General features: G+C 39.7%; 1 protein-coding gene across 1 annotated transcript in view; it reads left to right on the forward strand.

The window, feature by feature from the left end:
* Window positions 1-11,289: 11,289 nt before the first annotated feature.
* SVIL (supervillin) overlaps window positions 11,290-25,130 on the forward strand; it is a 105,826-nt gene continuing 91,985 nt past the window's right edge. The window contains exon 1 of the mRNA XM_086466384.1: window positions 11,290-11,353. Within this exon, the coding sequence (XP_086322510.1) occupies window positions 11,290-11,353 (64 nt within the window). The remainder of the gene's footprint in view (window positions 11,354-25,130) is intronic.

A 25,130-nucleotide genomic window follows, 5' to 3' on the forward strand; every position in this document is an offset into this window, starting at 1 on the left:
GATATTTAGCATTCTGGACCTGTAGCTAGGAATCTCGTTTCTTTGAGACTGCTTACCACATTGCATGAAGGGTGCTGTGCTTCTTTACGACCTGTATACTTGGTGCTATCACCTTGGTCTGACAAGAGAGGCTGCCAGGTTTAGATTGCAGAATGCAGTTTATCCAAAAAGCAGACTTCAGGATGCAGGTCACAGCTTATGTTGAGGTGCAATTCATTGTTGGGGTGGCAAGAAGCTCACTGCTGTGCAGAAGGCAAGTGTGGTAGATACCAACAGTTGTCTTCCTAATGACTTGTGTGTATTTCAGAAGCGATCTGAAGCTTTAGATGTTTAGATTTGAACACATCATTAAGTAGTTTTTTTTTTTAAGTAATGCAAAACTATTCTTTCAGATGTTGTCATCACAGATAAAGATTTATTGAATTCTGGTACTCACAACTAGAAACCAGTCTCAAAAACTCAGTCCTTTCTTTCTAGGTTATCTTCACAGACTTGAATTTGGGAGCGCAAACATAAAGGGCCTTCTTTAGTTGATCTGAACTTAATTTCAAACAGCTATCTCTGAAATAATTTCTGAATACTTCCTTCATGCTGAAATTGTGACGGCTGTTTTCATGCTGCACTTAACTATTTTTGAAATTAATATTTCTGAAGTTTTTGATATCTTGTTCAAAAGAGATTTCAGTTTATAAGAGCTTCTACTCTACAGTGCATGTAAAACCTCTTGTTCCAGCATAGCCACCCACACCTGCATTTCAGAGGCAGTGTGTACAGACATTGGAAAGCTTGGACATTTTGAAAATGTCACTTCACTTGGAAACAGCTTCTGAATGATGCCCTGCTTTTAAAGGAGGCATAAGAAATGGTCTGAAGTAAAGGGAACATCTCTGGGATTTGTTGTCCAGAGTCGGGTGCTTTAGGACAGGTGCTCAGGGAGTGGACAGAAGTGGTATACAAGCCCTAAATAATTTGGGCATCCATTTTAATTGTCCAGTTCAGCAATGCCATCTTAAAATTTGCTGCACTTTCATTAAATAGTTTTTATCGTAGAACTATAGTTAGCTCATAACAAAAGACAGATTATTTAATCATTAAAGTTTGGGGAGGGAATGTTTTTATTTGGGTTTTGATAGTTTTGAAACTAACTTAATTTTTTTTTTTTTTCATTTTCAAAAGCTGTTGGTCAAAACCATCCAGCCACTCTCCCACTCTAGTCTGCTTGGGCTCTCTAAGAGGCCACCCCCTGAGCTGACTCTTTGAGCTCTGTGTCTTTAGTGAGTGAGGACCCATGCCGATTTTTGTATCACATTTCCAGCAGACGTCTTGAGTGCTGGCTACAGCAAGTACATCTGAGTCAGCAGCTCTGTCCATATGCCCTCCGAAAGTCTGATACGGAACCTGGGCTGATCTATTTGTGATCTGTCTGGTAAAGCACTTGCCCAAGCCAAGCATTTCTATTTGAAGTGTTTTTTAATTAAGCTTTGTAAAACTGTAGTTAGGAAACAATTCTGTACGTCCAGAATGTTTAGGTGTTAAATTAAGCTGGTATTCAAAGCAGTTAAATGCAGCTTTGATGTAAACACAGCAGTAGCTTAACATCCTTAGAACAATTTCAGTTATGTAGCTTCTTTTACCCATGCTCCAGTTTTGTTAAACAATTGAGAGTAATCCAGTGAGGCCCTTCTAACTTCAGTATGTTTTATTGCATGAATAAATGCAATATTTAGAGTGCTTGGAAAGGAATTTGATAGTTTTTCTAAAGCTTTGAATAGACTTCTGATGTCTTGAGTCTTTATTACACTAGAGGTCAGTGTGTGATGGGAGCTTCCGTGAGGTGATATAGAGTTTCTTGCAGAATCCTATTGCATCAAATTTGAAACCAGATTCTAAGAGAAACTGTAGCCTACTACTGTGGAAAAAACTTCACATTAACATGTCATATGACTTTCTTGGCTAAAGGGCTTTGAGCTTCCTGCTTTTAATTCTCTTTGCTTAAGGAGTATTTGGCAAGTATCAGTAGCAGCACTTTAATGTGGTAAGCATGAATATGCACACTCAGTTGCATGAGTGTGCACCTTGAACATTCATCTTGCATTGCAATAACGTGACTTTTTGGTTCAGATGTATTTCTAAATGTCATGCTATTTATAGGAGTTATCCTTAACTTGTGCACTGTACTTAAGGGCATGGTGGGAAAATCGCACACGCACTTATTATTCTTAGTGTAGAAGTCAACTTACTGGGCACTGAGCTGGTAACTTTCAGGTGAATGCTTTACTTTTGAGTGTTGAGGGAAGCATAGTCAGGTATGAGTCTATCACAATAATTGTAGAGATTGTCTCCTCAGCAAGTGGTCTTCAGTTCTCCAGAAAAGGAGTTTCTTTAAATATCTGGAATATGCAAAACCACATTGTTTCTGAAAACATCATTGGGCAGAGGGACTAGAACAGATGGTCAAACTATAGCAGTGTTATGTGAGGTCAAATGGGAGAGGAATGCACTGAAGGAGAGCCCTGCTGACTGAGCAGATTACATCATGAATGACAATTTAATTAACCAATTAAGATGGTTGAATAGGAAAACCTAACAGCAGGATGGATTTGAGCTCTTGAATGTGTTTTCTAAGAGAACTGCCTACAAATAAAAGTGTCTGCATCCTGTTACTCTTGTGTAGGGTTCTTCTGAAACGCTTGGAAAGCAAGAGAAATAAGAACATGGGATGTTAAGAGTTTACAGGGTAGCACCAATATAGAGGGTAACTGCAGGCACAGAGCTGACTTTTGTTGTTCTTAAGTGATTTTCTGAGTGTTCAAGAGAGACCTGGGCCAATGAAAGTCTTTGTGGCCTTTCTTTTTGGTGGGGTGGAAGGGGGAGGGGACACTAAGCATAACCAGCAGTCTGAAAATCTCCTTTGCACTTGGCTGCTCCTCAGTGTCTTCTGTTACATACCTCTGGAGCATTAAGAAGATGACACCTCTGTTGAGATAGTGTGAAGGAGGTGTTAGACTTTGGTTTAATTGAACTCTCTGTGAGGATTCCTGGCTTCACAGGAAAGTTGTTGTTGCACTCTTCTACCTGTTTCTCAGGTTTTTTTGAGGCTGCCTTTTTTTTTTTTTATTATTCCCTGTAAGAAATTAAGATGTACCACGGCTTTGCAGAATGTAGGCCTTATTAAAACATATCTAAGTTTTGTGGTGTGAGGCTTCATAGGGTTGGGTGTGAACAGCCTGAAAAGACAGTGGCTTTGCAGAACTGGTGCGATAGAAGTCATTAAGCAACAAATAAAACATCCTAAAAATTTCTTTCCTTTTCCTGTCCTTTTGACATTGGAGGGACGGAACCTTAATTTGTTTCAGTGAAACTCTAAAGTCTGTTCTGCACATAAGAGCTCCAGAGCTACAAGGCTTATCTTAAAGAAGAGAAGCTATTGTAGCTGTCCTGTAGCTAGCCTAGTAGATAACCTGATGGGTCACTACAGATTCTTGCAGAGCAGCTATATTTATGTCTGCTGTGCAGATGACAGTCTTTCCTGGTTCAGCTGTCAGGTGTCAAGTTAGTCCAAATATTAATGTTACCTGCATCCAGAAGAATCTCTGTCTAGAAAAACGGTAAGCTTGATTATTCTCCTGGATCAGAAAATGATGGATCTTTATGGCTAAGCAGAAGTGATTGCCCACTAGCCTCTCTTTCTAGTTCATAACATGAAGTATCCAGATGGTATTTTGATGTCTGTCTTTCCTTCATGATGTACTGACCAATTCCAGGGTCTATCTATTGTGTAATAAAGTAGAGTCCATCAGAAAGCCAAAAATTAATATTTGGAGTGTCTTTTCCTGCTTTTGTTCTAAACTCTCAAAATGTGGGAGTTATCAGATATATGGTTCAAGTGGCTTGCCAAGCACTTCTCAGATGAACTGGAGAGAGAGTGCAAAAAATTGCAGCCAAGGTCAGGCTTTAAAAGGTTGGAATTCAATTGCCAGCTCTCCCATTTTGATTGCAGTCTCAAATGTTTCCAGGTAGGTGCTCTGTATTTCTTAGGCCTTGTGTTTGTCTCGTTATGTCTTCTCACCAAAACTTCTTGTGAGACTTCTGGCACCAACAAGGGTGTGTAGAATATAGTGACAGAGGCAAATATTAAAAAAAAAAACCCAACGACTCTGTCAAGGCAGTTCAACTCGCACCAGATACTCAAGGTTCCTTTTAAAGGATAGACTTTGACAGGCCTCAAAGCTGCAGCGCTGTGGTCTTCTCTCTCATGTTCCAATACACAAATGTAGCAATTGCCAAAAAAAAAAAAAAAAGAAGAAATGATGAAATATGCTAACGGGATAGTGGTAGTGCGCACCAGGTTTAAGGTGTGCTGTGCATTATAAATGTCACCTCTTCACACCTCAAGTTGACCAAAACTATAGCTGGATTTCAAATCCTCCCTTTTCTGTCTTTCTAAAATGTTAATACATAGAGAAGAAGAAGGTAGGAACAGTAGAAGTAATCAGGCAGCCCTATGGTGAAATAGCAAGAAGGAATTCAGAAACTGAGCGTTGTGTGATGGTGGAGAAACTACTTTTTCTTTCAACTACCCCTTGCTGATTATCTCTTTTCAACTTTCCTACCAGGCTGAAGTGGATCCCCACTCATTTACTTTTCCAAAGTGCAGGAACGTTGATTTGAGGTGAATGGAAGTTGGAAATGGGAAAACAAAGCTTGTGGTTTACCATATTCTGGGAACTTTAGGCTAGTTTCCTGCCTGAAGTACAAAGATAAATATGGGTAGACTGTAAAAACCACCTTAGTTAAAATGTGTGAACAGCTGCATAACATTAGGGAGAAGACTGAATTGCTGCCTTATCTGCTCCCATGGACTCTGTTTGGGGGGTTTCTTCTCTTCTAAAATCAGAATTTTTCCCAACTCGAGCAAAATTCCTGTCTTACCTTTCTGTCTTTTCAATGAATTATTTTTGTTTTGACCTCTTCTCTAGATTCTGTTATTAGTGTCTGACATGTTCAGCAGCTGCAGTGGAAGCAGAGTGGTGACCTGACTGCTCTTAACAGTTGTTGTTCTGGTCACATAGGATATCATGACTTCATTTTGTGCCTCTTAAAGGAAGTTTAATAAAGCAGCTGTGAAAGTGAAAGCAATATATTTGGCACCTAAAAATATATGCAGGTGAGCTGAACTTCACCCTGCAAGAGTAGTAATGTTGTTTTAGCTATCAGCTATATTACAGGAGGGAGACAATAATCTGTTCAACAGCACAGACTGTTTCATGGAGTTCAGGTCTGCATTAGAGAACTCTTCACTGCTCTGTGGAAAGAAACAACTCCATTGGTGGTACAGAATAGAGTAACAAGCCCAGAGTAGTTGATTATTTTGGGTTTTAATGAGTTCGGGAGATTGGCATCCTCAAGGACAGTATGGTGCTGGGATAATTCAGCTGGTTTGAAACAACCTAACTTGGATACTGGATCAACATGAATCTCCACATGGGCTAAATCACCCTGTGGGAAAGCAATTAGTGTTACAGGCAGAGCCAGAGACATTTTGTATTTGCCAAAGAAGAAAAGCAGTTGTGGTTCAAGGTCTGGGGATCAAAAATCAGGCCATGTGGCAGGTGTTGCCCACAGAGCTGGACTTGCTTGGTAGGTCAATTGCTCTCCACTGGGAGAGGTCTCAAGTCTGTCTCTGGATTGTTATGGCTCTAGGAAGAGAGCTAGCTCCTCCAGTTGCATCTACCGATGTTTAAAATTAAAGATTTTGAGGGTAATAGTCTTTTGGTAGATACTGCTGTTTTGTTGTTGTCTTCAGTGCTGCTTGACCTTCTCGAAATACATAAAACAGACTGCTCTTTGTGAAGTGGTTAAGTGAAAGCTCAGCGTTTCTAGAGAAAGCGGTAGTTAAACAATGTGTTTTATGTTAAAGACTCAGATGGTAGTAACTGAAGGGTCGGGTTCCTCAGGGCTTCTAGCAAACTTGCAAGACCTCTTTCCCTGTGAATATAGCTACAGTCCATCAATAGCTAGGCATTGAAAAGTGCTGTTGCTTGTGGTGATGATCTTGTCTCTGTGAATGTGGAAGGTAGCAATAGACTCTAAACTGCTTCATTCCCTGTAATCGATCAGGTCATCCCCTTTGTGCAACTGCCTGTTGGTTCTGAAGTTGTTTTCATACCCTGGGATGTGCATTTGTGCTTCTTACCCATATTTTTTTATGTTTATTTCTTGTAGGGGGAGGACTGCCTTTTGGATTGTGAACCACTTGGACATGGTGATGTAGATCTACCTAGAGGGTCAGGCCTGGATGGCTGGGATTTAAGGTGAGCCTGTGCTGAAAAGTGGATGTAGATGTGAACCATGAACATGTCTGGTTGGTTGTTTGTTTGGTTTGGGTGGGTTTTTTTTTCCCCTAGAGTTGTTTGTACCAAACGTTTACTGAAGAATCTGTGTGTGCCTGCTAGTACATATGTAGCATTAATAAAATGCAGTGGTATAATAGTTAAGATCCCAGAGTAGCCTTTTGGACTTTCAGAAAAGCTGGATGGTATTTAAATACCTTGGAGATGCTAATGCTGCTTTAAGAAGAAATTTTATTCAATATGAAAGTGACACTAAGTTCCCAAAACCTCATCTGAGTATGCACTGAGAGGCAGCAGGCAGCTGAGATGGGTCTCCTGTTTCAGCTTTTCTATCATTCTCTCTTTCCAATTGTTGAATAACAAAATAGCTTCAGTCATTCTAGACTACGGACAATTCCTTCAAATGTTACGGGTCTGTACTCTCCCTTTCATGTTGCCCACTCTTTGTTTTACAGACTTTTGGTGATATATTTTGGTTTAGATTTGATTCAGTTTTTATCAGTTCTTGGCAATGAGGAAGCATTTCCCTAAGCAAACGCAAACCAAGAACAAAAAGAGACCTTTTTTGATGTGTAAGTTTGTGTAGCAGGTTCTGTCAGTCCCATAAAGGTGGAGCTCCCGTAACTTGTGTAGTACATCGGATTAATCTTGCTCTTGGAGAATTGTAATTTTTGTGAGTGGGGAGATGTTTCTTGATCAGGAAGATCTCACTGGTTTGTATCAGCAAAACAATATATAGATGTTCTATCTCTTAACTTTCCTAAAACAGAAGTGATGTCTAATTCTGCCCATACTGCCTGGAAAGAGCTGTCATTCTACTATTTCTCTCAACACATGCAGCCTGTTTTTTTTCTCAGAGGTGTGGTAGGCACTGCTTCAGTTGTTGCTCAAAAATTATGTAAGAATGGTTTTCCTTGCAACTTGCTATAGCTTCTGAAGGTTGGGGGAACACAGTGTAAAGAACAGAAGTTTGAATAAAAACTTATTTTGCCAGTTTTAACATTTCATTTAAAAAAAAAAATAGTGGGGGACTGGGGATAGTGCTTACTCTTACACATGCTAGAGAGCTTGAAAAGTTGGAGGGGCTTGCAGTAGAAAAGCAAAACTTAACCTTGATTCCCGAAGATTTGAGTTTGGAGCATGGTCATGTTAAAAATGGATTGAATCTCAACAATTCTGAATTAAGGCATTTGTGTAAAGTCTCCCCCAAAAATGTTTAGAGCAAGCATATTCACATCACAGTTATTAGCTGAGTTCTTTCTGTGCAGTGAATAATTTAATGGAGATAAGCAGAAGTAGCCTGTTCTTGCAAGACTAAAGCGTATACTGAAAATTATGTGAACAGTCCTGTCAATTTAGGTTTTTAAGGGTAATACATACTTAAATAACGTCTTCCCACAAAGACTCAAGTAAGTCAACCTTCAGAGAATTTCTTGCTGAACTTGTTTCTTATATATATCGTCATAAAATGGTTGTAAACTTCAGAAGATGATCCTCTCAGACCATGTCGATGGGTATTCTGGCTGTATTTAAAAAAAATAAATAAGTAAAATCCATGAGGATTATTTTAGTAGACAATTTAAACAGCCAGAGATTGTTAACAGTACACAATTTACAGATTTAATGTGGTTAAGACATAGCCTGAGAAGGTCTGATAACTAAAGCACAGGCTATTTAGATACATAACCTTCAGATGAACATGTTTAAGTTTTTCCGCAGCACTCATAACTGGCTTATAACATATATTCAGTAAGCAATTACATAGACTTCAGATTATCAGACCATAAGTGATGGAAGAAAATTGGTGACCTCTGCAGGTCATGACCTAGCTTTCTGTTTTGTTGCTGGAGTTGCATCTGGGTAAAACTGTCCAGTTGACTTCAGAGGCTGGGAAATGTGCAGGGCAAGATCAGATGAGTCACTTAAACTCTCTTTTCATATCATTCCCATAGACAGAGTTTATGAACAGGTATTTTGTTTTTTTTTTTAATTTAAGTGTATTTACTTTGCCAGAAGCATACCATTTTGTCATGTACTACCTGTATTGTGTAACTTCCACAAAAGACAACAAAGTCAAGGCTTCATGTGTAAGTTCATGGGCTGTCTTGCTGGAAACTTAGCAGCCCTGCTATGTATGAAGAAACATGCAGTGTTCCTTCTAATACTGGTTTATTTTTAATTACAGAAATTTCAGCCAACTCTTGCTGTCTAGTGTGGCTTGCAAAACAGTGAATAGTTCCATTTCTGCTGTCTAGGTTAGAACTGAAACACTGGGGATGCCCAGTTTTTATAAATCCCCTGTCAGTGCAGCAGTGTCGTTCACGTTCATGTCACACGTTGAGCACCTGTGCTATGTTTTCCTTAACCTAGCTGAGAACTTCATCCTCTCCCTTCTGAGAATAAAGGCAAAAACATTTATTCCCCGTTTATTTTCTCAGATGTCAATAAGACTGTTCTCCTTTACTGTGGTTTCAACTCAGCTGCCTTTATGAATGCTTTGTAAGCTGAATTATTGATGCTTGCACTATTTAAAAAAATAATGCTATGCAGTACTTCACAATCTCTTTCTGACCCAGAAATTTTTTTTTTTTTTTTTTTCTGTTTGGAGAACAATTTGCTTGAAACTTTGTGCTTTACTGCTACAGAACTGTAGTACTAGACTTCTTGCAAAAGCGGAGCTTACAGGGAACATCATCCTATTGAAATTGGTTTGCTCTTATATAATGTATGATAATGCTTTTGTTAAAATGTGTTCGGCATAGTACCTGTTGTGCCTAGTGTTCTCTGACAATATCACTTATGCTTGGTTTGCCCAAGGATGGGAGTGTTACTGTTGGATTAGACTGGTATCTTGTGTAGAGAGTTGAGGTCATCAGTTGTGCTTAGAAATGTACCGGCTCTTCAGTTGCTTCTTGTTGGTAAAGCCTGGTCTTTTGCTATTTCCTCCATACAGTTCCTCTCAGGCTTTGGGATTACACTACTTGAAGGCATACTAAAAACTTTGATTTTTGTTGTCAGGGATTTTTTTGTTTGTTTAGAGCATTGGGAATTTTTAGTAAAGATGTTGCCAGGTGAAAAAGGGTTGGATAGGGACAGTGCAAAAGCCTCTTCCTTACTGCTGCATCTCTCTCCAAATTGATTATTGGTAAGAAAGGAAGTTATGCCCAACGTCACTCCCAGAAGTTTAACATGCAAGTGGCCTGGGATGTTGCCAAATGTCCTTAGCTATTTATTATCATCAACAAAACAGCATCCTGGCTATTTGAGCGTTGTAAACTTTGGATGAAACCACTAATCCATTCAGTCTGACGTCCCTTCTGACACTGTGTGCTTCTTTGCATAGTAAGCCTTTTGAGGAACATCCTGTCCACCTGAGTCATTTCTTCCTAATTTCCATTCAGTGAAAGATTTCAGGTTTGTTTCTAGGATCTGAATTGCTCCCGCCTCTTTCCAAACCTTTTATTGCAGTGCCCTCTGAAAATGTCAGAAATCTTAATCTTTAGAAATGTTTCCCCCAAACTGTATGACTCAACAGCTTTTGCATGAAGCCGTGCAAAACAAGAGGTCAAGAAATCTAAGAAGTGATGACTCAATTGTATCACTTTTGCTAATTCCTGTCAATTGTGGATTCTAACTTCTTTAGTGGCTCTACAAACATTGGTGTTCCAGACTTTTCTAAAAACAGAGGGAGGGAGGAGGGGGAGTACTCTGTTTATTTCAACAACCACAAGCAACACTTCCAAAATACACTTCTAGTTGTATCACAGAGTTATGAATCCTAGGTTATCTAATGGTGACTAACATGGTGAGACAGTAGCCTAATATGTCCACGCTTTATTTAGAAAAGGTAGTTCCTATCGGAGACAAGGAACATGAGGGTTTCATTCACTGGTCGCTGAATCTCTCAGTACAGCTATCAAGTCTGTCAGCAGTTCACATTGCAAGATACGGAAACTTGCCTTTCAGGGTCTGACTGCAAGTTCTTAAGGATTTTGCAGTACAGAAAGAAACTCTCCTCTCTCCTTCCACCTTCTCTCCTTCCAAATGTACCTTTTAGGCTGTCCTATGGTTTGATCAAAGTTAAGAAAGGGTTGTGATATCTCTCGATCGGATAGAATTCACTTTTTTTTCACTTACATTGTGGTGAATTTTTTTAACCCTGCATTATCTCGCTGGCATGATGGTTCACAAGTAGACTGTAACAGCTTTTTAAATTCTTCAGGCAGAACATAGATTATACCAGTCGTTACATTTAGAGAACCCTACAGGTTAAGAAAAAAATTTCTTCACTGCAGCGTTTAACCTGTAGAGTCTAGGTGTGTGTCTTCAGTAAGACAGCAGTCTTTTACTGTTCTGCCTATTTAAAAATGAAATGGAAAAGAAAATCCTCCCTGGCAAACTGGGAGATCCTCAGTTTTGGGGCTATATACAGTTTGCATTGAAGAGAAGTTGGGTTGGAGGCCACAGGCTTTGACACAAAACACGTAGTTTTATTGCAATAGACAGCGCAGCCGAACTGGGAATTACTGAAGTCTGTGGGACTGTCCTCCCTGACTTGCCACCTTCTCATCGATTCAGAGTGTGGGGAATTGTTTAGCCCTTTGGCAGTAACACCAACTGTGATGTGCAGCTGATAGTGAAAGAATGAATGATTTGTTGTCCCAGAAAGACAGAGAGAGTTTGTGTTGGGTTTTTTTCATTTTTGGTTGTTGGTTATTTTTTTTTTAAGATAAATAAAAAAATCCTCTGTGGGTCATTTTAGACTCTCACAGAAACTTGAACATGCTGAACGAGTGTGGTTCCCTAGCTGAGCCAATAGGGATGGCCAGGCACAGGCAACACTTTCGTCCCACAAGAGGGAGGAGGGGTGAATGAGCTGGAAGATATAAGCTGAAACAAAGCCATGCTGTCCTTCTGAGTCATTCGCATACACTGGATGGGTAAGGCTTCCTGCTTCCTGGGACACAGAAGTGGGGTCATGATTCTTACAATGGATGCTGGTAAGTCATTTTTTATTAAATTTGTCTGTCTTTTTTTTTTTCTTTTTCTGGGAAGTCTCTCCTTCCCCTCCCCTCCGCAGCTGAAAAGGTATCTCTAAACTGGGAAGCTGAATTGTTAAATAAATGCACACTTACTTTAGACTTCCCAAGCTGTGTGCGCTTTGCTGTGTGTTACACTGGTGTTATTTCTTGACTGTTACTCACCGAAGCACATATCCTCTCTTGCAATGCAAGACCTTGGTATCAAAAGTGTGTATGCTGATTTCTAGTAAATTGTGAAAAAGTAAATTGTTGTAAAACTTCTATCTTAATTGGGAAAGAAACTGTGGTCTGAAAAGTGCATGATGTCTCACTGTCTTTGATAATAGAGGTGCTAATCTCTGCAAGATACAGGCTAGATCTTACACTTGCTGTAAAGAGTTAGTGGTGAACTAGTACATTGTCTGTGGCTTCCCCTACTATGTTTACAGAATTTTTTTGCTGGGGAGGAAAAAGGAGAAACTGCGGCATTTGTGGTAGTCAGTTCTGCTTTATAGCCAAGGAAGTCTATGTGAAAAAGGCACACACAGCGTTTTGTTTGGTTTTTTTTTCCCAAATTCAGTGCAAAAGTGAAATCTTAAATGTAATTCCCTGGGTGATAGGGAGAATGAATCCAAACAGTAAGATGTAGAGTGGTTTCTATAAAAGAAACAAGCAGTCCCAGTCGTGCTTCTTGAGAGGGGGTGTGTTTCCATGTCATAACTCGCATCCTTCAAATTCCATAGTAATAAAAAGACCTCGGATTTTAAATGGTTATGGATAGGGCATGAAGCACCAGTGGTTCTGCTCTGGCAGCCTGGTCACGGCTGCTCTTTCTCTTACCATTTGCAAGCATGCCTGCTGCATTTTTAAGAGCTCTGTTGAACTTTTGTCAGCAGTTGGTTCAGCTACTATTTTTCAGTGCAGTGCACAATGTGACAAGTTCTACAAGCTGTGTTCAAAGTGATAAACTTATTCAGGCAGATCTTGCTGGTCTGTTTTATCTCCTTGTCACATGCTCAGTTTATTCCATGGTAATGAAAAGTTCACTGTCCCCTGTGCATCTGAATTGATTTAGTTAGGCATTTTCAAGGGCCTAAAGGGAGAACTTTCTGCCTTCTTCCAGCTCTTTGACTTCTCTGAGACTTCCAGAAGGTGACCCAGCTGGGTTCTTCATGCACAATTTAGAGGAGATAGCAAACCACTTCATTTAACCCACCCACACTTAATTGCAGTTGCTTTGTTGTCATCTGTATGGGCAAGATTGAAACCAGTGACTCTTTTTGTGTTCAACGTATGTTACATGCTTTGCAAATCAGTTAAAACCCAGGCCCTTTAACAGAGATGATAAAATTTATTGCAAGCTCAGAAAGGAGTAGAATGGTGTATTTCTGTGACATGGAGGTTGATGATTTTTGTATTTTGACCCATTCATTAGAGTTGTTTCTACAAAAGCCACATTTCAGGTCCTTCTTAAAGCAGTTTGAATACCAGGAATTAGCAATCCCCTTCTCTCCCTGCTTGTACAAGAAGGACTGATGCCTAGATGGTAGATGTCGTGCCCGGTATTATAGGAGGATGCTCTGGCAGTGTTCAGGATTTATTTTGTGGGAGATACAGATCCAGGCTTTGCCCACAAGACACTTCTTCCGCTTTGAAGTACCAGAGTTCCTGTACTGCATTGGAGTAATTTCTTTCTTTGTTTTGGAAGGACTGTGGAGGCATTAATAATACATGGTTTAAAAAAGATCTTTTATTTGTGTATACTTACATACTTGCGTTGTGTGGTTTCTTTGCACTGTGAGGTGAACTATAAGGATAACGCTGCTCACCCGTGTTTCACTGGATCCAAAGCTGTATCTTTTTCTGGAACACTGTCACTGCTGTAGTTCTCAGGAATTACTGTGCTCTAGTAGTCCTAGTGGTAATTTTCAGAGTTATGTTGACTTGTATGTTTAGTAAACATACAATTTGGAAGCTCCTAGTTCCTTAAGAATTCTTAAATTATAGTTCTCATCTTCTTTGTGGGAAAATGGTTCTAACTCCCTGAAACGAAACATTGTAATCCAAGGATTTATAACAGTGAGTTCTAGTACTTTGCAAGAGTATTTAAGTGATAGGAAAAATATGCAAGAAATTCAGTGCCTTATGCCTTAATCTGGGACACAGATAGTTTATCTGCTTGGTTTTGCCCACCTTTTAAAGCTGAGCTTGCTGTTCTGGTGACTGTTTGCTTGTTTCAAATTATATGTTTGCATTACAAGTCAGGGCTGATTTTTTTTTTTTTTTTTTTTTAATGCTCATCAAATTCTTAAGCTGTTCTGTTCCTTAAAATAATTTGAAGAATATTTGTCCACTTGTTTCAGTTTTTATTAAATGCATTTTGTGCTGCTGCATTTGTCTTTGCAGCTTTTAATTTCTCGCAGGAGCAAGACTATAAAAAGTTTTGGATGGGGGGAGTAAAAAGGAGAGCTGCAAGACAGTTGACAGTATAATTGGATTTGAAGCAGCTACAGGCTGGGACTGTTGCAACAGCTGATTTGATCCTTCTGAGTTTCAAGAGCTATTTATGGTAGATTAGCTGTATCAAAGCTCTACTGTTCCAACCATAAAAGGTTGGTCCTATGTGAAGTTGCCACACTGCATTTGGTTTAGTCCTCCGAGGTTGGAGATCCTATAGCTTTTTATGTGGATAAATCCAGTGATGGATGGAAATACTAAAGGCAGATCAAGGAATAACATTGTTGAGGACTTCAGATGGCAGCGAACTCTTAAAAGGAGATTTTCACTAATAAATTTTTTGCTCTAGTGTTTGGAATCAGCACTTGGATATAGCTTCTGCATATTTACTGCATTTGGTGAACGCATGCTTTTAGGAAAGCACTGTTCTAAATTTATCTGACTTATCTGAATCATCTTAACTGCACATGTACTTGCCAGCCTTGCATGTTGATATTTGGTAACTTTTGTGAAGTCAATTTTCTGTTTTCTTAGCGAGTGAGTGTTAGGTCCTTTGGAAAGGAATCTTAGCTGAAGTGAGAAACTGCTCTAGAACGAGAATTATGAAATTCCTGGCTAAAGAGAGCTTCAAGTGTTATCAGTAACTATTTTGAGAAGACTTTGACCCCTCCTGCTGCATCTGTACCTTCTTTCTTTCCTCCCTCATGTAAAGCCAGACAAGTGGATTTTTTACAGGATTCTGAAGTAAGTAGCACCTCATTCGGAGAGCTTGTATGCAGTTGCTTGAACCAGTTGTTTGAGAATATTTGCAGCTTTGTCAGGTTGAAATGTGAGTGGGTTTATTTCAGCCTGTGCATGCCAGTCATTCAGCCTTCCTTAAGGCATTTTGTGTTTTTATTCTTGTGGTTTTCCTTAGAGGATGAGTTAATTCTGCTATGAATGGAAAGTCCTGTCATCGGTTGGTTTGTGTGAGGTGTCTCTCTTCTTGTTTTCCATTTTAATGCATTAACCTTAGGCACAGTACTACAAGCAGCTATAAGAACACTTCTATAAAAACAAAATTTTTCAGTAGTAATTTTCTCTTGTGTTTAAGAAGTTCTATAAACACATGTGAATACTGTTGCATTGGATAGCTCTGTTGTATTTTGAGACTTTGAGTGTTCTGTAGAGAGCTTCCTCCAGCTTCCTATTCTCTTATTTTTAAACACTACTAGGACAGCACAGGTGAAAGTTACAGGCACTGTTTTACTTTCTTCTTCTGCAGCAGTATCAGCTGTTAAAGGCGGGGAGCATGAGGGGCAGGGGGCTGGGAAGAGGAGAGGTTCCTTGCTTCAAGGATGTTCCAGGTGGTGTATTTTAATCTCCAGAACCACAAGAATAGTGTCCTTGCTAAGGAAATAAATTTTCTGGTTATCAGTTTCCCTTTCAGGAACTAGCAATTTAAAGCCATCTTCCATTTTCTTTTGATTACAAGTCAGTATTTCTCTGCCAAATGGATCTCGAATTTGTATTCTGAATTACATAAACCTGTATTTTAGCCTAGAGAGTAATAGAAGACAGAACATATCTGTAGAGTTCCTGTTTAAAACCTGCTTTATCAGTATAGGGATAGTAATATTTTATTGGAATAAAAACCCCCATATGTTTAATCTTTCTCACATAGACCTTGTTAGATAAACATTTAAATACTCACCTCTATCTGCATATTTTATAGGAGATTGAACACTTCTACCTGCAGAGGCAGTGAGGGTTAGGAAGAAGCTGCCCGATCAATATCCTCCTTCAGATAGCCTGATAATTTTTGTCTCAATTAACAGATGCGTACTTCAGTTTGATACCTGTTTTTAAAAAGTTTTTACACTACTTCCACTCAAATTACTATTTTTAATAGGCATCCATTTTTATATGATCTGATTTTTTTTTTTTTTCTTTGCCAATTGCATTCTATAAAGCAAGTCAACATAAATTGCTCCACCATTTTCACATGCCTGTGCTGCACTACTATAAACCTGTTAGGAGATGTCAATGCTTGAAAAGCCTTAAAACAGACCACAGAGACATCAGAAATGGAAGTTAGGTACCCAGAGTCTGCATAAGAGCAGGAACGCACTGTTAGAGCCTTTAACTTGAGTTTCAGGCTCTACACTAAGGGTGTAATGCAGCAAACATTTTGATTGATGAGAAGTAACAATATCAGCTCCTCTTTGTGCAGCAGACGCTTAAACTTGTTGGAACAAGTAAACTTTCCTCCCTGCTATCTCTGGGGGATTAGTTAGTCAATTTAAGTGTTAATTCCACCTCTTCTAATGATGTTTTGTCTTGATTGCATTGCTAAATTATCTTCTTGGCAAAAATTTCTAGTGGGAAGGAAGATTTCAGATTTCTAGGAGCTTTATTCAGAAGAACTATAGCTTTGTACTTGACATTTCTTTGCTAAATTCCTTCCTTATATTTGGTAGTGTATATGGGATAAAGGTAGTGGGGACAGGCAAGTAGTTTTAATCTAGCTATGCCATTTTTACTTTTTATACACAGAAGAGGGATGACACTATATCCATACACAGAGCTCCCCAAAACTATCTAGGTGAGAAAGTGAAATGGCAGTACACATTTCTTCTTCACAGGGAGCCAAGGTAGACTTGGAGATGGTGGAGTTCAGCCATTTGTGACCAAGGCATTTCCAGACAGGTCAGAGGAGTCTTTTGCCAGTTTTCTGTGTGGAAAGGGTATGTGCATTACCCTGCACGCATTGTAACACATGACGAGCCAAGGGTTTCTCTCTTGTTTAGTTTTACGTTGATAAAGTGGTAGGAAAGGTTTTCGTAGTCTCAGTACATTTGTTTTTGCAAAACATGATTAAGAATGTGTAGAATATGTGGTTTGTGGGTTTGTTTTTTTTTTAAAATGCAATATTGTCATTTTCCTTGCTTGGAACATGTTCACAAGACCAGCTGTTGTCTATGAAGCCTTTCATATAAGGAACATAGGTGAAAATTGCACAAGCTTATTTAGTTTCAATTACCATTGTCAGAGTTCAGATTTGTTGGCTGTTGTGCGTGGTAATTTCACTGCAGTTTTAAAGAGGCAAAAGCTCTGGAATACTTAGCAGTAGCAGGGTGGTTGAGAGTATTCACATTGCAGTTCACAGTGTGGTTTTTTTTGCCAAATGCATAGGCTTCTGTTTCTCCATGGAGAAGCCTCCATTTGGCATAATGGAGGGGAATAGTGAGCTCTCAAAGGAAGCAGGGGGCAAAATGCTGCCAGCTAATTAATGCACTAGTTTTGCCACTTTCCCAACTAGACAGGTTAGAGTTAACAGGCACGTTGGAAGGTCGTGATTTTTAATGAGCAAAACATGTCCTAGTTGGAATCTGCCTTAAGCAGATAAGAATGCATTGGGTAACTGGTGATAAAAATGCTTCTGATGTCACTTACTCACATGGTGGTGTGTTGAAGGGAGTCTTTTAGTAGACAGGGTAGAGCAATTATGCATTAAGTCTTTGCTGATTTATTTGGATTTAGCTGATGGGATGGTCTCTCTTTGCTCTAATGATGCCAGTTTTCAGATATATATAAAATAAATAAATCTGTAAACTAAGACTTCAAAGACCCAGATTAATATAATTCAGATTTCTGAGGTTGTCTCTCTTCAGGTATACAAAAAAAGCGTTATAATGAACTTGGAAATGAAGCATCATGTGTCACGATAACTAAGGCCAGGTATATTTCTAAAACAACTTAATGTCCATCACACCTAATTTCCCAACAGAGCTGAGCTGTTTGATGCCGAAAGCTGCCATGCTGTTACTAGTGGTCTGTTACAAAGGAACTGGATTCAGGTGTTAGCCGAGAGATTGCATGCCAAAGTACTGTGAGAAGTTAATAGTACTTCCACGGAGTTAATGACTGCCAAATGTGCTTCTCATGGCTTATACCTGTAAAACTCTTGGCAGTCAGCAAAGATCTGCAGGATTTCATTCTTCTTCCATCATATCAGCCTTAGATTTAGACAAAATTACTGTCTGTTCTCTAAAATAAGACAAAGCTAGCACTGTCTCCTGTTAGCTCGCTTCAGAAGAAGGGAGGAGTGTGGATTAATGTTTCAAAACGGTTGCACCAAGTAATGTAGGGAATATGCAAGTCATATGTGCTTACATGCGACTTTTCCAATCTTGCCCTTTCTGACAAGAAGCCCTGTTGAGCCTCGGGGACATCTAGAATAACTCTTTAACTTTTAGAAAATAATTGCCCCAACTGTTTATATTAGAGTGAAAAATGGATGGTATTTCAATGTCATTTTCCATTAAGTGCCAACTGGCCCTGTAAACAAAGTGGGATCCTATTGGAAGCAATGCTTCGGGCAGCTGTTGGCACTCCAGTGGTGACTATGGGTTGGTAATGCTAACCCAAATGCTAACCCCTGGGAGCTGAGACCTGGGTTCACTTGCCTTTGCTATCGGTCATCATAACACCTGCTTGCCTTTAGTTTCCAACAAAAAAATCTTGCCTGATTTGTTAACACAGGCAGTAACTGGACCTGAACAACTGAGGCAGTTGTGGCTTCAGCAGCATTGGATTTCACTACTTCTTCCTAGGCATTGTGAAGACAAGTATCTATTTTTTGCAGTGAGTAAAGCTAACCTTGAGTGATGTGCTTCTTATTGTAGTCAAAGCACCCAGAGCATATAACTCATTTGAAAGAAATAGACTCAAGGATTTAATCTTGCCATTTCTAAGCAACATGATAAACTCTTGAAGTTGAGGCAAATTAAGCTCTTTGCATGCCTTAAAAACCCTAATCCTAATTTAAAAACCCTGAGTTGCACTCAGTGAAACCTCTGTGAATTGTACAAGCTGACTTTGAAAACATAGCTCAACCCCCATCCATCCTTTCATTCTGGTCAGATAGTGCAGGTCATCTTTGCAATCAAGGAATCTTTATGTTCATTGCTGGAGGTTGTTTTTCCATTTCAGAATGGGAAATTTAATTTTATAACTATGAAATGAACTCAAGTCTTTAAAAGTTGCATTACTGTTACATGTTTAAATACCAAATTCTGAGGCTGGGGTTTCTCATGTTTTCTTACTTCCATTTCTTACTAAATTATAAGTGGGAAAACATTAGTAGAAAAAGCCTGTCCCTTATAAAATAGCACAGAATACGTTTTGGTTGTAGAGCTCTACAAACTAAAATATTCTGATTATCAGTACACAGATACCTAAAGGTATGCCACAAATGTAATTGTGGCAGATGCAATTTTGATATTGTCAAAATGCATTTGTCAGTTTATACATGCAGATGTTGGAGTTATGGAAGTTTTAACAATTACTTTGTTAGTATTTGGGGTGTGGCAAGTCTTTCCCCTCAGCCCTTTAAAACTGAACTGCGCAATTAACACAAAAATGTTCCTGTACCTCTGCAAAAAAATCAAGAACTTGCACTTTCAGTCAACCTTAACCAACTGCACTGAGAATGAAGAAAACCATTAGAAGGTTTTTTTTTGTGGTCAGTTCTGCTGGTATAGCAATCCTTTAGAACTGTGCTTCAACTGGTTGTAGTTCTTTTGTACCCGAAACACTAGTCAATCAGAACACTTCTGGAAGAAATGTATTCTGTTTGCAAAAATTGTTTGTATTTAGTGTGTGGACAACTTTGATTTTTTTTTTTTTTTTTTTCCTTGTTGAAATTTCTAGAAAGGATAAAGGTCTTTTGGCTTATCAGAGCAAGAAGGAGTAACTGAACTAGTTGGCATGTAAGAATCTACACCAGTCTTCATCTAGCTACTGATTGCCGTGTGTATTTGAAGAGTGACCTGTCTAGCTGGAGATCTCACAGAGGTAGAAATGGAATATTTAAGATGTAGAAAACTTGGTTAGTTGGGCTCTTTGAAAGAGTAGCAAAGAATTGGTTGTCTTGCAGTCTCTCAGCGCTCAAAAGAAGAGATTTGATGATCATATGCTCACAGGTAACATTGTGCCACATAATAGAGGTAAGTGTTCAGCTCAGAGGAATTCTGATAGCTTAGAGTTGTGAAGTTAAAAAAGCTCCCATACATGCGCATGGTTGGCATTTCTCTTCTGACCAGAGGCTGGAAGCCTTTGCTGATTAGTCATTAGATGAAGTCACAACTCTTTATGTGTAAGGGTTCTGTTTAGGTGGGCACAGGAAAAATATCCACCCTGGCACTTACTCAGAGCCGTAAAGGCTTAGGTTTTCCAGTGTTAATCACATTTCTGGCTATTTGGATTATGTTTATTTGCTAGCTGTAAGGATTCATAATGGTTGAGTCAAAGGAGAATACATAGTATCAACATAAGTCCAATATTTTGCTCTCTGAGCTACTGATGTGTCAGATGTATTAACTAGGAGGACTTACAGAAACTACTAATTGCAGAAAAACATAATACCATCAAGAAGACTGTTCTTCATAGCTGCCTTGCTTTAAACAATGGAGGTCAAGAGCAGTCTTGCTGTTCACTTATCTGTAGGCTGGTGCTTAGGGCCGTCTTGAAGTGGGTTCAGGTTTCAGGCTGGTGAGTTTCAAATTCAGGTCTCCCTATTTCTTTTGGAAACACCTAGGCAATTCAGACACCATTTGATGAGGCCAGTCACATTCTTTCCTACTACTGTCAGGAATGATGGTTGTTGTCCATCTAAGTTAGACATTCAAACACCCCTACTGGTTGCTGCAAATGTTTAAGGCTAGGGATACCAAGTTCTTCTGACTACTTTAGGCAGCTGATGGTTTGGATTGGCAGATGAGAATAGTGGAAGTGGTAACCTCACTTTAAAATACCGGTTTAGGAATCCCTCTCGCCTTCCCATTCCCACTTTGCTCCTGAACCTCTCTCTCCATATGCGTTAGTTGGCTACATGGCCACACAGATTGGGGAACTGCTCTGTCTGACTTCTTTCCCCTTCCTCTCTAGCCCTCTGAGTTCCCCAGTCCCGCTAACTATGGCTATACCAGTCCAGGTGCTGATTTAGTGGAGGTAGGAGGAGTGGGCATTTGAAAAGAGCTGCTTGGTGTGGGAGTGAGAATGAAGGACAAGTGAGTAGGCAACACTATGTTGGCTCTGGTTAGATAGCAGAAGGGACAAAAAACTGGGGGCACTATGAGCTGTCTCAGTGCTTTGCATTGCTTTCACCACATCAGGTGGAATGTCAGCATTTAAATGTTTGTAACTCGAGGTCTGTCGTACTGTGCTCACAATAGCATCAGTTTGCTTGGTTTAGAGGCTTAAACAAACCATGATAAGGTAGGTAGGACAATGTGTGTGCGAGTGTTGCGCTAATATTCTTATGCCAAAGAGAACTCTTGTATTTTGAGACACCATATTGATTCTTGGACCAAGCCTACTGCTGTTACTTCTAGCCCAATGTTAAAATCGCCCAGTCATCTACTTGCTTCTGTGCCATGCTTCTGAGAGAGTGTCATGGGGACTTAAGTCTGAACAGTCTTCTACTTGAGGTTAGTTATTTCTGCACCTTTTGTTTGAGATGTATGTAAAATTTTGTCTTGAATTACAAATGCTTATATACTGCCTGTGCTGAGATGCTTGGACTTAGGTAAAAATAGATGTAAGTAAAGCTAGGGCATAGTTTTGAAGTGTAGCTACAGAAGACTTATATTTGGTATCACAGGGACTTTACAGCTTGATTGCAGCCAGCACACAAGTATCCAGTTTGAAGTGAAACATTAAATGGGTATTTCTGAATTAAACCTAAGGCTAGTAGTTGAGTAGACTTTTGAGAGTGACTTGCAATTGCCTGAGACTGAATGCAGACAACGAAATGTCATGACAACACAACTCTGTGAAAGTAATTGTCAGGGAAAAAAAGTGCCTCAACACACATTCCTCTTGGCAAACACTTAAGATAAAGCAAGAACTGTTAGGCTTAGTCACCCTGCCTTGTCTTCCTGGTTTCAAGCAGCCTTCTACAGCAGGAAACTTGGTCCCTGTGCAAGACTTTGGAGAGACAGAGAGGAGTGAAAGCAGGAGTGAAGAGAGATTGAGGATTAGGGACCTGGCTTTGAGACTGAAACCTACAGCTGGTTTCAAGGAGAACAGAGGGAAGTACTGAGAGAAGAGGAGCACTCTTATGCTTTTGTTTTTACTGTCTTGATTGGATAAATGGGCTAGTTTAAACAGGATCTTCAGGTCACCTCTCTGCTGGGAACAGGCAGGGTTGATATGCTGGGATAATAGTCTAAGATTTAATCTGAGTATTGTATCATGGGATTACACCCTAGGAGGTGTAAATGACTAGTTCTCAACATGACTTCACTTACATGTCGTGTACCCTGACAATGTCTTGTTCCATACCTCAGGATATTTTACTCTTTATTCATATTTTGATTTAGTGGCTGTGAAATGCAGCCTGCTGCTCAACTGCAGAATGTAAGAAATGGTTTGAGTTGAAATCAACTCTCAATTGTTTATCACTAGTATATTCCTTCTCTCCTGCAGCATGTGACAATTAGTTGAATTACCAAGTAGTTTTCTAGTGTTTGCATTGTTTCCATGAACCTGTATTTTTGTTCCCCCTGTTAGCAGGGGAGCAAAACTTAAGAGTGGCTGTTGCATGTTCCAAGACTGGTAGGCTGAAACCTAACCATGAAAGCCAATGCAGGCAGCAGGATGCATCTCAGCTGCAAAGGGATGCTTTACTGCAGCTCCTGCTGGGCAAATGTGTGTGAATCTTCCTGACATCGAGGAGTGATTTTGTCAGTTCACTGGAGGTTAAGCATATTCAGTAGAGTACAGTAAAAAACAATGTAGTTGGTGGTACTGTTCCCATGGCCATCAAGCTGTACTCCCTGTGGGTGGTCTAGCAAGGCAGACAAACTCTAAACGTTTGGAAATATTTACATAATTCAGGACCCTGACCCTGGCCAGCGTGGCTGTATATCCTACAAGAGTGTTGGGTGCCAAAAAAATTTGAGTATTCAGCTTTACCCAGCTTATCATGTTTTTCCTTGAAGCTAAAAGTCCTTCCTGCAACCACCTGCCAAGTGTTGTAGCTGTTTAGCTTTAAGGGTTGACAGCTACCCAAACCTGGTTTTGTTGCAGGCTAGAGATTTAGCTTGCAAGCCGCTAAAAATAAATAAATTAAATGCTGGGGGGGGGGGGGGCAGGCTGTGTAGACTTTTGCAGGGCAGACTTGGTTTGGGGTTTTTTTCTCCCTCTTTTTGGAGCTCTTAGAAAAGCAAAAATCCAGCTTTTAGCTCAGGAAGTAAATTATTTTAACCCTCTGTCGTTTTTTTAAATAATAATAAGAAAATCCCCATTCTGCTTCTAAAGGAGATCTCGTACAAGTGAAAGGTCCCCCTTCCCCCTCCACCACAAAGGATCTCTCCTTGTTAGGGCAAACAGGCAGCTTGTGACTTTGACAATAGGTCTTTGTGTTCTGAAGACATAGCATAAATTATTCCCTTATCAAAGAAAGCTGAGCAAGAAAAAACAAGGCCAAATAGCCTGGTTTCTCTACAGAAGCAAACCAGAAATATAGTAATTCAACCACAGTGATGCTGTGGTTGCTGTACCCTGTTGAGTGTCCAGGACTGCCTGTAATGCAAAGCTTTTCATCAGGTTTTGGTGAGAATTTACAATTGTATTCTGAAACACCAGTCTCTGGCCAAAACTGTGGCCTGGGAGCTAGAGGAAGCATCAAGTGAAAAATTGCAGGTGATGATGTTCTATAAAGCCATTTTATTTATAGCACTTTGGACTTTCTGAAGTGGCCAATAGGCTATTGTATCAGTCACAATTTTAGCCTTTCCCTTTTTAAAACAGGATCATGATTACATCCTTCAGGACTTCTGACCTTTCTTCTTCACTGTCTGAATTCCTGGTCTCTAATTTCCCCTCCCTTTTCCTTCAAGAATTATACCCTTTTTATTACTTAAGTTATTCTTTATCTGCATTTTTCTCCCCCTTTTCTCCTGCTAACCTTGAGGAGTCTACAGGTTCCATTTGAAGACACCTTTAGATATTGCATTTGCCTAATGGTACTGTTGGAAATAACTGTTCCAAATTGAAAGCTTTTCACTGCTTTGTAAATACGGAGCAGAAACAGAAAGCAGAAACTTTGAATGCTTGTTTATGACAGATCAGACCTCTTACCATGTTTGTTCTGAAGCAGTGGTGGTGAGGAGAAAATCTTAGAATAACATCAATTGTTCTAAGGTAAGGTTTGAAGATGCCTTCAGAAAGAAAGATTTAAATTCATTTTCTTAGGAATTGACAAAAGTAGTTCTGTGCTTTCTTGAGCTGCCTCTCTGCTGACAAAGGAGAAGCACAGCCAAAGAATTGGTAAGAGAAATGACAAATACCATTTGGCTTTCTGGTTTGGTTTCCAGTTTGCATGAATATTAGGAGGAAGCTTCTAAATAATTGACTAAAAGTACACCTGGCTTAATACATTTAACATAGCCTTAAATTTCACATGCCTTACAAACTGCACTCTGAATATTTGCTGCCCAATTGGATCTACCTGCACTATGAACTTTTATTGGGCTCTCCGTTTAGAACTGGAGATGCTTTATGTCTGGAGATGGTTGGGTCACACGTCTGTAAAATACAGTAATGTCCAAGCCAGTGGTTTAAAACTGCAGCGCTGTCACAGTCCTGAAAAAAATAAACTGTCAAACAAATTATACCTTTTGGTACAGAAGAACTGTTTATGCCTCTTGGTAATGGAATAATGTGTCACAAACTTTATTTAGCTGTTGCAGTGTGCTAGTTTCATCTGACCTGTAGCACTTGCTGAAGTAAGCTGACTGTGTGAAATAGTTGTCTGTGCCCATCTCAAAAACCCCTCTTGGTTTGGGCAACTGTTCTCTTGCAGAGGAGCAGCCTTTGACCGGCTGGTTGTTGCTGCTTGGCTTGTAATTGCAGTGGCATGTAGGAGGAGACAAACAGGAGGCGATAAGGGAGAAACAGGGTTTATAGCCTAGAACCCATGAGGCCTGTGAAGAAGCATCACGTCCAGCAGAGGGGTTAATAGGCATCCATAGGAGTAGCACTTGGATGTCTGCTGTGTCTGTTAATCTCTATGAAACTACCTAGATAGTTGGACCAACTGCAGGCTTGATACACTTTCTGACAGCATAAAATTGGCTTGTAATAAATACGCTACGGAAGCAGCAGGAATAATGGAACGTTTTTTGGGAACTGACATGCCATTGGGTTTTCATAAATCCCTGAAAGTGTAATGCTGGCAAATTAATATTCATAAACCAGGCTATTAAAATTTTAAGAGAACCTTGAGGGCGTGATGATGTCAGACTCCGGA

Source organism: Leptosomus discolor, chromosome 6 (genome assembly GCF_034619465.1).
Source record: "Leptosomus discolor isolate bLepDis1 chromosome 6, bLepDis1.hap2, whole genome shotgun sequence".
Classification (NCBI taxonomy): domain Eukaryota; kingdom Metazoa; phylum Chordata; class Aves; order Leptosomiformes; family Leptosomidae; genus Leptosomus; species Leptosomus discolor.